This window comes from Rhinopithecus bieti, unplaced genomic scaffold, assembly GCF_001698545.2.
Source record: "Rhinopithecus bieti isolate Rb0 unplaced genomic scaffold, ASM169854v2 scaffold_17861, whole genome shotgun sequence".
In the NCBI taxonomy this organism is placed as follows: domain Eukaryota; kingdom Metazoa; phylum Chordata; class Mammalia; order Primates; family Cercopithecidae; genus Rhinopithecus; species Rhinopithecus bieti.
In genome coordinates, this window is record NW_016809830.1 from 4926592 (window position 1) to 4941746 (window position 15155).

The window sequence follows — 15155 nt, forward strand, 5'->3', positions numbered from 1 at the left end:
AAAAAAAAAAAAAAAAAAAAATTCTGCATGCTTGTGTGATTATTCTCTTGGGATAAATTCATAGAAGTAGTATTACTAGTTGAAGGAAATGTACATTTTAAAGGTGTATGATACCTATGGCCAGAAAGGTCACTTCAATTTACCTACCAGTATTCCAGCTGGTTTGAAGTGTATTCAGTCAGACTGGTTTGTGTGTGTAGATACAAATGGATGAGAAGTGGAATGGGGAGAAAGAATTAAAATAGTTAATATATTTTTAAAGCTGTTTGCCTTAATTCAATCTGCTCTGGTTGAAATTCTGCTGCTCTTTAAAACAGACCTGTGGGTTTAGGTCCAGTTTTTATCTGATATGAAGTTGCAAAACATCTTATGTTGTACACTTGCATGAGTGTAAAGGAGATGGATTTGTTTTCAGCATAATTAAAATGGGCAAAAACAGCATGTCCTGGATAGCTACATGTTTGTGGTGTGCAGTAGTGTGTGTGTGTGTGTGTACTTATTCATCCTGTGGTTCATAGCCCTTTGAGCCAAGGCCTGGTTGTTTCAATAGGAGAAAAGAAGAAATCTGCTTTTGAGATGCTCAAAGGAGAGAAAAAGCAAGGTGAAGTGTGGGCCATTTATCTCACCAGGAAGAATGCCAGGAAGAGCCACATTAGGGAAACTGGCTTTTTGGTGTGTGCAGATGTATTAAAATTCTTCTACTTAATGTCAAAAATCTTTTTTCATGGTAAAAAATAGAAACCATTAATCTCTTCCCCACCCCCAGCCCCCGCCGTGCTCCATTTTCTTGTCTGCCTTCCGACTCCCACGCTGCCTGTCTTGCTGGCGGACGGTGAGTGGGTCAGTCAGCCTTTGCGATGGGCATGGATGTCTTGCTGCAGGGAGCACCTCCACCCTGTGGACCAGACCCTTCCTACAGCCTAAATTCATGTGTCCTGATTTGCTTGGCTCCTGAGGAAGGAAAGGAGCTGGTTTATTCATGAATCCCTGAGTAGGACTGCCTCTGGAAGCAGGGCGCTAGCTGTCTGGTGGAGAGGAACAGAGGATGCAGCTTCTGGTCAAACTCTTCCCTGGCCCATCCCATCAGTCTTCCAGATTATGGGTTTGAGACAGTGTCATGCAGGGAAAAGAGAACCAGAGTTGAGTCAGGAGTTCTGACTCTGCCAATGGTCAGTGACTTTGCCCAAGTCATTAACCTCTCCAAACCTCAGAGTCCTATTATGTCAAAAGGGTCGTTTGTGAAGATGGATTAGCTGATGCTTCCAGACTCACTGACTCTTCATGTATCTTGCATGAATTCTCAGGTAGAAGTTGCTCTCGCATCACTCCTCCTCAGTACCCTCCCAGCACGTTGTTTATACAGCTCTCACTACCCTAAGTGATGACAGTTTTCATGGTTTGTGCTCTCTGCTGGACTATTGCTCTAGTTAAGGTACTGCTAGTGGCCATGACAGTTAAAACCCCCAAGTTTTAGAGGTTTACAATAGAAGTACATTTATCAACCGTTTGATTGATGGGTACCTCCATTTAGGAATCCAGAGACCCAAGCTCCTCCTATCTAGTGGCTCTGTCATTCCTTAGACCCCTGGAGTTATATAAATCCAGCCAGAAAATGGGATGAATGTGTGGAGGAGCACAGCTCTTTCTTTAACCATCTTGGCTATGAGTGGCTCATGTTACTTCTGCACACATTTCACTGGTGAGGACAGTCACACAGTTCCACCTAGATGCAAAGGAGACCGCAAGCAGCTGCTCCCCAGAGACAACGCTACAGGACAAAAGGAGAAGAACTATGAACCTTGGATGGACAGCTCACAGTCATCTAAGACCCCTGTGAGGGCAAGATATTGTTCTTCCTATGTCTCAGCACCCCACATGGCTCCTGACACAGATGTTCAGTATAATAGGCTTGCATTATCTGTGTATTTCATTTCTGTAAGTTTAGCTGCATAGAGAAATAGAGAAAGAAAACAATCTAATTAGTGCCTGTGACTCTGCTGCCAATCCCAGGCAATGGGTATATGTCAAGAAGAACAGGCTGCAAACTATAGGCTGTGGGCCAAACCCTGCCCACTGCCTGCTTTTGGAAATAAAGTTTTATTGGAACACAGCCATGCCCATTCATTTACTTATTGTGCATGACTAATTTTGTGCTGCAATGGCAGACTTGAGGACTTGTGACAGAGACCACAAAGCCTAAAATATTTGCTCTCTGGTTCTCTTCAGAAAAAGTGTGCGGACTCCTGCTCTGGTGAGAGAGGGTGAAACAGGAGACTCAATTCATGGTTTTCTTTTGTCTGTTTCTGTCCCCTTCTCTGCTTAGAGTGAGCACGTTGTGGTGCTGGATGTGATCATCAGCCCAGTGTTTGTACAGCACATGTTTGTACAGCATGGTGTCTAAACATGAGCCAACTCTGTGAATGCACAGACCATGTATGCTGCACAATTACTTAAGGAATTTATAAGGGCAATGTTGACCTTATGCACTTTCTTCAGAACCTATTGCTCCTCATAAAATATGACTCTGTAGTAAAGGTGCATTGAATGAGTGCATAAGTGGATATGCTAACCCTTTGCAAAGTTAAAGGGATACTACAAACCACAGAATTACTGTTACTTTTGTTTCTAACTTATATTTCAAAAAACAAATGCCCTCCATCTCAGTGGTCTTCATTTTTTTTGGCATCAGGGGCTAATTTCGTAGAAGACAAATTTTCCACGGACTGGGTGGTGGGTGGGGGGAGAGATGGTTTGGGGATTATTCAAGCACATTACATTTATTGTGCACTTTATTTCTACTATCATTACATTGCAATATATAGTGAAATAATTATATAGTTCACCATGATGCAGAATCAGTGGGAGCCCTGAACTCGTTTTCCTGCAGCTAGGCAGTCCGATATGGGGCTGATGGGAGACAGCGACATCTGAAATGTGTTGCTTATGTTTAGTCTATTCCATCATCTCATTTTGTTTGCTGTCACTGCAGAAAACCCTGCCTCACAAAGATAAGATGTTGGGAATGGAAGCAGGCTTTTCAGTGCTCCTGTGGCAATCTCAGGGTATTCTACTTTGACTTTAATCCAGATCATATGGAGATTTGAACTTGTCTCAAATATGCTTTTAGGGCCACCAGATGCAGCTGTACAACTGAAGTACATCAACTCACTTGCCACTATGAAGTCTGCCACCAGATGCAGCTTAATTGTCACTTGCCACTCATTGATAGTGTTTTAATATGAATCTGCGGCCGGGCGCGGTGGCTCAAGCCTGTAATCCCAGCACTTTGGGAGGCCGAGGCGGGCGGATCACAAGGTCAGGAGATTGAGACCATCCTGGCTAACACGGTGAAACCCCGTCTCTACTAAAAGTACAAAAAACTAGCCGGGTGAGGTGGCGGGCGCCTGTAGTCCCAGCTACTCGGGAGGCTGAGGCAGGAGAATGGCGTAAACCCGGGAGGCGGAGCTTGCAGTGAGCTGAGATCCGGCCACTGCACTCTAGCTTGGGCGACAGAGCAAGACTCCGTCTCAAAAAAAAAAAAAAAAAAAAAATGAATCTGCAAGCAGTTGATTTATTATGGTCTCTGAGCAGTCAAACCTCCCTCCTACTGTTAATCTGTGTGTGCAGCCACTCCCCAGCACTAGCATCACAACCTCAGCTCCACCTCAGATCATCAGGCATTAGATTATCATAAGGAACAGGCAATCTGGAACTCTCACATGTGCAGTTCACAATAGGGTTTGTGCTCCTATGAGAATCTAATGCTGCTGCTGATCTGACAGGAAGTGGAGCTCAGGAGATAATGCAAGCAATGAGGAGGAGCTGTAAACGCAGATGAAACTTTTCTCACCCACCATTCACCTCCTGCTATGCAGCCTGGCTCCTAACAGGCCACGGACTGGTACCAGTCCATGGCCTGGGGGTTGGGGACCCCTGCTCTATCTGTAACCAAGGAGGATAACCTCTCAACCCCAAATGCTCTGTAGAAGCTCATGTCCTGCAAGTTTTGTGCCTTGTTGCCTTTCTCTCCTTTGGATAACTCATTTTCACAAACAGAAAATAATAACTTTTTTTTTAAGGTGGAGGGGTGCATTACATACTTTCCAAATAGCAAATAGTAAAAAAGAATTTGACATCTAAATATGTGGTTTGAAGTCAGAGGACTTCAGGTACTCACCTGCCTTAGACTGAGAAGACAAGCCATTTGGCTAAAGGCTGTGTCTACACAGGTCTCAAAGGTCTAGTAGGAACTGAAAACTTCATTTGGATTTGGTAGGTCTGCCCTGTTAGGACCCCAAAATATACCAACTCTCACTGTGGTTTTAATAAGCCTGGTTGAACACACACCCCAGGGAGGCTCAAATAGGGAAGTTATGTAGTTATTCTAAAGACATTGCTTTTGATCAAAATATTTTTGAAAACTTTTTAGATTTGTATTTAGAATCTGTGGCACATTCTTTTAAATATTCTCAATTTATTTGGATTTGGTAGTGGGCTTTTGTTTGTATTTTTCAACTATTTTTTTAAAGTTTTAATTAAAATATACAACCCTCAATCATTGCTGATGGAAATGGAAAGTAGTATAGCCATTGTGAAAGACGGTTTGGCAATTTTTAAAAAAATAAACATACTCTTACTGTATGATGCAGCAATTGTATTCCTCAGTACTTACTCAAGTGAGTTGAAAACTTATGTTCACCCAAAAACCTGTAAGTGCATGTTTACAGAAACTTTATTTATAATTTCCAAAACATGAAAGCAACCAAGATATCTTACAGTCTGTGAATGGATAAACTGTGGTACATATGGACGATGGAATATTATTCAGCACTAAAAAGAAAAGAGCTATCAAGCCATGATAAGACATAGAGAAAACTTAAATGCATATGACTAAGTGAAAGAAGTCAATCTGAAAAGGCTACATATTTTATGATTCCAACTATATTCCATTTTGAAAAAGGAAAAACTATGGAGACAGTAAAAGATTTAGTAGTTGTTGGGGGTTAGGAGGAAGGAAGGGAGAAATCAATGGAGCACAGAGGATTTTTAGAGCTATGAAATGACTCCGTATGATGCTATGATGGAGGAGAGATGTCTATATACTGCAGAATGTATAGCACCAAGTGTGAATCCTAATGTAAACTATGGACTTCGGGTGATAATGACGTGTCAATGCAGGCTCATTAATTGTAATAAATCCATCACGCTGGTGGGAATGTTGATAATGGGAAGGCTGTGCGTGTGTATAGGGCAGGGTGTACTGCATGTGTTAGGGGCATGTGTCACAAGTGTCTGCCTGTGTACTGGCATGTGTAGATACTGCTTGTTGTAGTATTGCAGCTGTACAGAGTTGTCACTCTGGCCCCCTGTGTGTCGTAGTTACTGCATGTATTAGCTACTGTGTGTACAGAGTTCTGCCACTCTGCCCCCTATGGTGATGCTAAGTACCCTGTGTGCTGTAGCACTGTGTGATGTAGTAACTGCATGTACAGAGTTCTTACCGCTGCCCCCCTGGCATGTCTAGTACTGTTGTTGTAGTACTGCGTGTGTACGTATGCCATGTACAGAGTTCTCACTCTCCACTGTGTGTGTATACTGCGTGTCGTCAGTACTGGTATAAACAGAGATTCCACTCTGCCCCCCTGGGTTGTCTACGTACTGTGGTGTGTAGCAGCTGTTTGTGTAGTAGCTGCATGTACAGAGTTCGTCACTCTCCCCACATGATGTGTTAGTACTGCATGAATACGTACTGTGCTTGTACAGAGTTCTCACTACGACCACCCAATATGTGTTATAACTGTGTGTGTAGCACTGTGTGTGTAGTACTGCATGTACAGAGTTCTCACTCTGTCCCATGCATGTGTAGGGGTGTACTGTGTGTGTAGGGGCAGGGGGCAGAGTGAGAACTCTGTACTTTCTACTCAGTTTTTCTGTGGATCTAAAACTGCCTTAAAAATGTAGTCTACTTAAAAATTATATACCATATATACAGCAAGTGAACAAATCATTAGTATAAAGATTTATACATTTTCACAAATTGAACACTTTGATTTGTTCACTTTCTGTAGGTGTGTGAAACCAACATCCAGATCAAGAAACAGAATACCACTATATCCCTAAAAGTCTCCAAATACCCGCTTTCTGTCATTGATGACTCTGTATAAGAACAATGATTATGCTGACTTTTAACAGAAGTTTTGTTTTTTCCTGTTTTTGAGTGTTATACACACAGAATCATGCAGCATGTCTACTTTGGAGTCTGGCTTCTTTTGTACAACAATACGGTGGTGAGATTCATCCACATTGTTGCTTAAAGTTGAGCATATTCATTCCCTTTGTTGGATGGTGTCTCATTGTGCAGAAGAAAGCTTTTAACCTGACTGCAAAGACACTTCCCATGGGGCCTTCTGGATGTAGTTTAAGCAACGGAGACTATCTAGCTCTTTAAAGTGAAGTAAAACTCTCTTTGAGAAATAGTTTTTATATCTTTGTTTATCAAGTGAGTCCAGTTTACTCCAAGGCACATCCCATGTCCCAAGGCTCTCTGATGAAGCTCAGAACTTACCTCTGTCCCCACAATAAGCTATGGCTTTGCTTCTATTGGGATGGGCCATCATGCTCAGATCCAACTTTGCCAAAAGCTGGTGAGAGAATTCAGCCACAGCCAGTTCTTCAGCAGAGGAAACAACAGTCCTATGAAGTAAGGATGATAATAAAGGGACCTTTTGCTACCTGTTGTAATTTATTTTACCTCTCTATACCTCAGTGTTCCAATATTAAAATGGGGACACCTACATTCTTGGTCTTGTAAGGAAGCTGTCTTAGTCTGCTTGTGCTGCTCTAACAGAATCCCTGAGGTTGGTTAGTCTATAAAAAACAGAAGTTCATTTCTCACAGTTCTGGAGGCTGGGAAGCCCAAGATCAAGGCACTAGCATCTGGTGAGGACCTTTTTCCTGTATCTTCACATGGCAGGAGGGTAAGATAAACTGAAGGCTGACTGAAGCTTCTTCTATAAAGGCCTCAAAGTTATTCACCAGGGAGTCCTCATGACCTAATCATTGTGTATAGGCCCTTCCTCTTAATACTATCACAATGGCAACTTCTGAATTTTGGAGAACACATTTAAATTATAGCAGAAGACCGGGTGCAGTGGCTCATGCCTGCAATCCCAGCACTTTGGGAGGCCGAGGCAGGTGGATCACCTGAGGTCAGGAGTTTGAGACCAGCCTGGCCAATATGGTGAAATCCTGTCTTTACTAAAAACATAAAAATTAGCTGGGCATGGTGGTGCATTCCTGTAATCTCAGCTACTCAGGAGGTTGAGGTGGGAGAATCACTTGAACCTGAGGCGGAGGTTGTGGTGAGCCAAGATCGCGGCACTGCACTGCAGCCTAGGTGACAGAGCGAGATTCCCTCTCAAAACTGAAATGAAGTAAAATAAAATAAAATAAAATAAATTATAGCAGAAGCTATGAAAAAATGGATTAAGAGTGATGAGAGACTTCTGAGAGATTCCTCAAAGCAAAAAATATGTGAATGCTATTTTTGCTGTTAGAAGTTCTGTGAAGATTAATTTTAAAAAGGTTGCAGATACTCTTGAAGATCTCTGAGCATGGCGTATTAATTGCTAAATATGCTGGAACCTCCCCACATCATGACCTTCCATGATCACATGCACCATCCAATCACACAGATAACTCTGTGATTTTTTTTTTTTAAGAAACAATAATTTTGGAACAGGGTAACACAAAAGGTAAGGGAGCAATTAGTAGCATGTATGTCACGAAGCACCCTGTAGATCACTTATATTAAATTCCAAGTCCTTTTATTAAAAAACACAAATCTTTTCATTTTTGTGAAGAGCTTCCTAAAGACTAGGATGGTTAAATAAAAGGTAATCTGGCCTAGAAAGGAAACATGAAAGAATTTCCAAAGTATGTTGCTCACCCCTCAGTGTGGGCACAAACTACCCTAGGCATGAGCATTGGGTTGAATTGGTTGGCTTCTGTAGTGGAAGCCCATAGCCCCTTGAGTCTCCTAAAGGCCAATGGCTTCCTCCTGCAAGCAAACATGATTCTGCTTGAGGGCTTTCTCTGCAACTGGAGTGAATTGCTCAAGAGCCGCACTCAACCCAAGCCAAATGAAAGTTGGTGGTTAAGCTTCTTCACTCCTTGAGTAGAACAATTTTGAGGTGTGTTCTACTCACTGTCCCGGAGGCCCTCAAAGGCACTGAGTCTCAATTTCCAACAGTGGCAACCTGGGCATTCATGAACTTTATTGGCGTCCTTTGCTTTCTGAGAACACTTCTCACATAAACTGCATGTTCAAAAACTCTTGTCTGAGGGATTGCTTCTAAGGAAACCCAAACTAAAACACCTTTTCTTTTGAGTGATGTATTTTGGTGCCCAATCTAACCATTGAATATGGAGTCTTGTTCATAAGGAATAAGAAATGAAAAAGAAAAAGTTGGAAAATTTTCCAATGTCAGGCTTTCCTATCCTTGAAGCTTACATGGGAAGAAATCAGAAAAGAAATGCCTGGGAAAAAAGATGACAGAATCAGAAATCTCCAAGTTTGGGTGTATCTGTGGAACACAGTTGTGTGGACAATAGAGTCTGGTGAATTAAAAAATGATTCCTGTGGTGAGAAAATTAGACTTTCCCAATAATAAAATAGTTTTTATAATAGAAATAGTTTTATAATAAATATAGTTTTATATTTATTATATTTATAATAAAAATAGTTTTATAATAAAATAGTTTTATAATAAAATAGTTGGTGAGGGAGTTGTCATCATGTTTAAGTTATTCATCATGAATTTTAAAAATCATCACAGGTAATCCTGATGCAAACCCAGGACTAAGACCTACTGCTCTATTCGTTTAGGTTTATTACATTAAAATGCCATTATGATAGCATTATTTATTGTCTGTTTCTGTGAGCCAGACATTGTGCTACGTCCTTTGCATATGCTATCTCATCTAATTGTGACAACAACTTTTGAGGTAGGAATTGTTTTTTTTGTCACCTGCGTTTTGCAGATGGTGGGTCTGTGTTGAGAAGTTAAGAAGCTTGCCTGAGACTGCACAGTTCCCTGCTTTGTAACTGAAATTCAGGCTGAAATTTAGCTTCCTGCTTTTCTCGGGCCCAATGTGTTTGTTTACTTTCTTTCTTTCTTAGTGAAATTTGCCAAAGGTTGGTCTTGTCAAAGGACAAGTTTTGTTTTTGTTGATTAATTTATCATTTCTTTTAAAATTATTTTTATTTCCTTTCATCTACTTTCCTTGGATCATTTTGTTGTTGTTGTACTTCCTGATTTGAAAGTTGAGTTCCTTTAACTTCAAACTTTTGTGCTAGTAAACTTGTTTGTTGGTATTCATTGGCTTCTAAGTACCACTTTGGCTGCATCCCGTAAGTTTTGTCATGTAGTGTTCTTGAGTTGTGAACAGTTTATGATTTTCTTGTATTTCTTATCAAGCTTGGGAGTTATTTGAAAATCTGTTTTCAGATTTTTTTTTTTGCGGTTATCTATTTGTTGTAGATTTCTAACTGTATTACATTGTGGTCAGTAAATACTCAACGTAATAACAACTTTTTTTCTTTTTGGTCTATTAACAGAACAAGGGAGATTCCAGAATTGCCAATGGGTAGAAGGGAATGCTGCACCTGTATTGGCTCCATAGCTTTTACCTAAAATTGAAGAAACATCAGTTATTCATGTTAAAGAATGGGAGGGATGACTGAGGGGGATTATTAGAAAACCAGAATCCTTCGTCCTACCCCCAAGCCAGTCACTGTGTAGATCATTAAAAAATAATTTTTGGCCAGGTGTGGTGGCTCATGTCTGTGGTGGTGGTGGCAGTGCAAATCATGTTCATCTGCATGAAGGGAGAAATGTAACAAGTAGAGTTTGACTGCAGCAATGAATTCATGCTTTAGAGTAATGGGAAATCAGGGTGATTGAGCAGGATAGGACCAGCATGTTCAGGCATTTTAAGTTTAGAGCAAGAACTTTAGTTTCATATGGGAAATAGGAATCACCATTGATGAGGCTCGACGAGTGTGTTAAGGGAGTTAATCTAGCAGAGATGGGCCACATGGATTAGAAAGGAGAGAACAGAGTCATAATGAAGATGATGGTGTAAGTATAGGGGCGTTTTGAAGGAAGAATTGGCAGGACTTGGGGACTAATTAAATGTGAGGGTTCAGAATAGCAAGGAGACAAAGATGACTCCTTGGTATCCGGTCTGGTGGGCTGGAAGACGGTAATGACACCCAAGACCCAGGATGGTAGGTCTCAAAGAAAGACCATGAGTTTGGTTTTAGATATGTTAAGATGGAGAACCTCTGAGGGGAAAGGTTTGAAAACCATCAGACTGGAAAGAGAGAGGTGGCAAGAAGTTGCAGAGAAAGCTACAAAAACCAGGGAGAGAATTTTAAGGAAGTCTGTGTGCCTGTGTGTGCACCTGTGTGAATGCATGGGCGGGCAAGAGTTGGTGAGGGAGTTGTCAGCTGTGTCAAATGCTATTCAGAAATGAGAGCAGGGTGGTTAGACAAAGCACTTGAGATTTAACCTTAAAGAATACAGTTTCGGTTAATGTGATGGTGACAGACAATCAGGTTGATCAGGTTGCAAAGATTTAGGGAGAATGGGCAGCAAAGCAGGGGAGGCAATGGGCCTAAAGGACATAAGTCACATTACTTTGTGTAACTAGCTTGCCCTTTAATTTCCTTGAAAGCTTTAGACGAAGATCTTAGAAGTGAAAGTGGCTGTGGAGAGTGAGGTGCTGGGAGAGGCTGGGAGTTCAGCCTGCAGAGCACCTGCCGCAGAAACTGAGGAGGAGTTTCAGGATGTTCAGGTGGAACTCCCTGGGATCACAGCAGGGAACAGAGGGCTGTAGGCCATTGAGAAGTTGGGATAAGAGGAAAAATGTAAGCCACTGATATCTTCTAGACTGCCAAAAACTGGGTCTTGGCAGTAGCGAAGACCACGAAGGAACCAAGTTGAGCTGAACATGAGGGGAGTAGACTTTAAGTGCTGAGTGGTTGATAAAAGCTGGTGGACTCAGCAGCATCCCATCTTTGGAGAAGATGGAGTAGGAGGGTGAGACAGCCCTACCCCTGTGGAAGCCAGGGATGTAGTGGTTTGGGGGTTTCCGTGGTGATGAGAAGTAACCACTGATGCCTCAACAGTCTCCATTTGTGGGAATTTCTTTCTTGAAAGGCCTTGTTGGCTCATTGAGATTGGGGCAAGAAAAAACTCCTCATTTTGATGGGCCTGAAAGTTTAAACTTCTTTTTTAGGTCAAACTCAGCACGAATGTGAAACTTCATTAACTGTACCTCAGCTCTGAGAGGAAACCTCACAAGACTCAATATTTATAGCTCAGGAAACTCAGGGCTCTTCCAGAGGGAGTACATTGGATAATGTCATGTCTCTGGAGGGCTCTGAGGTTTTTAAGAAAGTGGGTCTTCACTCCTTTCTGCTGAGCCACTGGGATACACCAGGCCTGTCTGTTACTCATGCATGCCAGTTCTTGTTGCAGATAAAAATATGCTGGTCTGAGGGTGGGAGGTCTTTTTTTTTGCTTTTTGTTTTGTTTTTGCTTTTTTTGATGGAGTCTCACCTTGTCACCCAGACTGGAGTGCAGTGGCATAATCTTGGCTCACTGCTAACTCTGCCTCCTGGGTTCAAGTGATTCTCCTGCCTCAGCCTCCTGAGTAGGTGGGATTATAGGTGCATGCCACCATGCCTGGCTAAGTTTTGTATTTTTATTAGAGATGGGGTTTCACCATGTTGATCAGGCTGGTCTCGAACTTCTGACCTCATGATCTGCCCGCCTTGGCCTCTCAAAGTGCTGGGATTACAGGTGTGAGCTACTGCGCCCAGCCAGATCTTGGTTTTACTTCTAGCTCAGTGCACTTAGCCAAGTCATTGATCCTCTCTGCACCTCAGTTTTCCTCATTTGTAATTTAATGGGTGTGGCTATGGTATGGACAAGTAACCTATCAAAGCTTTTTGAGTTAATGTTTGCTGTGAGTCAAGAATGAAGCTGTCATCACCAAGAGAGGGGAATGAAGCAGCCTGTCTGTTTTGTGGGAGGATCCTGGTGCTGCCTTGGGGTGTGTGGGGTCCAGGCCCAATTCTGCCATTGTTAGTGGCAAGTCACAATTCCCCTGGACCTGTCTGTCTGACTTAAAAATAGATGGTGCAAACTACTGCTTAAAAATACACAGGAAGTACTATGGGGTCTTTTATATGAGACAAAAAGCACAGAGCTTTGGAGCCTGGTGGAATTAGCCCTTTGAGATTTCATGGGACAAGGACCATGTGAGTCCTGGGAGTGCTTGCATCAAGGGATTGGGTCCATCATTCCCTCTGGAAGGAGGCCCTGTGCTTCTCCAGAGAGGCGTTTTAAGTGTCATTGTGTGACTGGTCCACCAACCACAATAGCTGGGCTAGATGGTGATGCTAAATCAGTAACTTTGGATTTTACTTTTTCATCCAGAGAATTTTTCTGCTAGAAAGACCAAGTACTGAAGTGCTTCATAGATGCAATAGGTAGATGCAGCCTTCAGCAAAAAATCAAAGTGCAGTCTGGAAAACAAAGGGAGAAATTGTCTTTTATAGAGAAAGTTCCTACTTGGGTTCCCACTCTGATTTGCTTATGCAAATGAAGGATGTGGACTTGCTTAGTTCTGATTGGTTAATGCTGAGTTGTGATTGGTCGTCGTAGGTCACTGAACTACAACCTGCTGGTTAGTTCAGATGGTGTAAGCAGGAACAGGCAGCTATACAAGTACCAAAGTTATGCAAATGTGGTTTTTCTAGGAACTCAAAGAGTACAGAATAGAGCTTGCTCTATTTTGAATTTAGGTGCAGTTAATCACTCAGAATCCATCTTTTTATTTTATTATTATTATTAATTTTTTATGCACCAACCAAAAAAAGTCCAGGACCGGATGGATTCACAGCCAAATTCTACCAGAGGTACAAGGAGGAACTGGTACCATTCCTTCTGAAACTTTTCCAATCAATAGAAAAAGATGGAATCCTCCCTAACTCATTTTATGAGGCCAGCATCATCCTGATACCAAAGGCTGGCAGAGACACAACAAAAAAAGAGAATTTTAGACCAATATCCCTGATGAACATCGATGCAAAAGTCCTCAATAAAATACTGCCAAACCGAATCCAGCAGCACATCGAAAAGCTTATCCACTATGATCAAGTGGGCTTCTCTGTTTCTATTGATTGGAATAGTTTCAGAAGGAATGGTACCCAGGTGGGAATACAGTAGAGCATAGTTCACAGCAGCTTTGAACTCCTGGGCTCAAGCAATCATACTGCCTCGCCCTCCTGAGCAGCTGGGACTACACACACGCACCACCGTGCCAAGCTAATTTTTAAATTTTTCATAGAGATGGGGTCTCACTATGTTTCCCAGGCTGGTCTTAAACTCCTGGTCTCAAGTGACCGATCCTCCAGCCTCGATCTCCCAAAGCACCGGGATTACAGGCATGAACCACTGTGCCCAGCCAGGATCCATTTTGAAGGATTGGATCTTTCAGGGTTCACATGTGCATATGTGGAGGTGGGATGGGGGAGTGTACCTATTTAAAGAAGATGCTCTTTATAATCATATCTGTAGAACCTTCCATTTATATGATGGGATCATTCTAAACATGGGAGAGAAAACTTAACTAGATTCTGGTGCCATTCATTTAGCACTCTTGTTCTTTCCTCCGCTTTGTAGGCAATTTTTTTTTTTTTTTTTTTTTTTTTGAGACAGGGATTGGCTCTGTTGCTCAGGCTGGAGTGCAGTGGTGTGATCATGGCTCACTGCAACTTCCATCTGCCAGGCTCAAGCCATCCTCCCACCTTAGCCTCCCGAGTAGCTGAGACTACAGGCATACACCACCACGCCTGGCTAAATTTTTCGCTTTTTGTAGAGTTAGTGTTTTGCTTGTTGCCCAGGCTGGTCTCGAACTCCTGAACTTAAGTGATCCTCCCAGCTCAGCCTCCAAAAGTGCTGGCATTACAAGCATGAACCACCATGCCCAGCTGGTAGACACATTTCTTTTTTTTAAATTTATTTTTATTTATTTTTTATTATACTTTAAGTACTAGGGTACAGGTGCACGTGCAGGTTTGTTACATATGTATACATGTGCCATGTTGGTATGCTGCACCCATTAACTCGTCATTTACATTAGGTATATCTCCTAATGTTATCCCTTCCCCCTCCCCCCACACCATGACAGGCCCTGGTATGTGGTGTTCCCCACCCTGTGTCCAAGTTCTCATTGTTCAACTCCCACCTATGAGTGAGAACATGCAGTGTTTGTTTTTCTGTCCTTGCGATAGTTTGCTGAGAATGATGGTTTCCGGCTGCATCCATGTCCCTACAAAGGACATGAACTCATCCTTTTTTATGGCTGCATAGTATTCCATGGTGTATATGTGCCATATTTTCTTAATCCAGTCTATCATTGATGGACATTTGGGTTGGTTCCAAGTCTTTGCTATTGTGAATAGTGTCGCAATAAACATACATGTGCATGTGTCTTTATAGCAGCATGATTTATAATCCTTTGGGTATATGGAATGGTTGGGTTCCAGTAATTCCAGTAATGGAATGGTTGGGTCAAATGGTATTTTTAGTTCTAGATCCTTGAGGAATCGCCATGCTGTCTTCCGCAATGATTGAAGTAGTTTACAGTCCCATCAACAGTGTAAAAGTGTTCCTATTTCTCCACATCTTCTCTGGCACCTGTTTTTTCCTGACTTTTTAATGATCACCATTCTAACTGGTGTGAGATGGTATCTCATTGTGGTTTTGATTTGCATTTCTCTGAAGACCAGCGATGATGAGCATTTTTTCATATGTCTGTGAGCTGCATAAATGTCTTCTTTTGAGAAGTGTCTATTCATATCCTTCTCCCACTTTTTGATGGGGCTGTTTGATTTTTTTCTTGTAAATTTGTTTAAGTTCTTTGTAGATTCTGGATATTAGCCCTTTGTCAGATGGATAGATTGCAAAAAATTTCTCCCATTCTGTAGGTTGCCTGTTCACTCTGATGGTAGTTTCTTTTGCTGTGCAGAAGCTCTTTAGTTTAATTAGATCCCATTTGTCAATTTTGGCTTTTGTTGC

General features: G+C 42.0%; 1 protein-coding gene across 1 annotated transcript in view; it reads right to left on the minus strand.

Moving 5' to 3' along the window:
- ST8SIA3 (ST8 alpha-N-acetyl-neuraminide alpha-2,8-sialyltransferase 3) overlaps positions 1-15155 on the minus strand; it is a 96785-nt gene that overhangs the window by 68662 nt on the left and 12968 nt on the right. Inside the window, 1 exon segment of the mRNA XM_017890452.1 lies at positions 6566-6693. Within this exon segment, the coding sequence (XP_017745941.1) occupies positions 6566-6693 (128 nt within the window).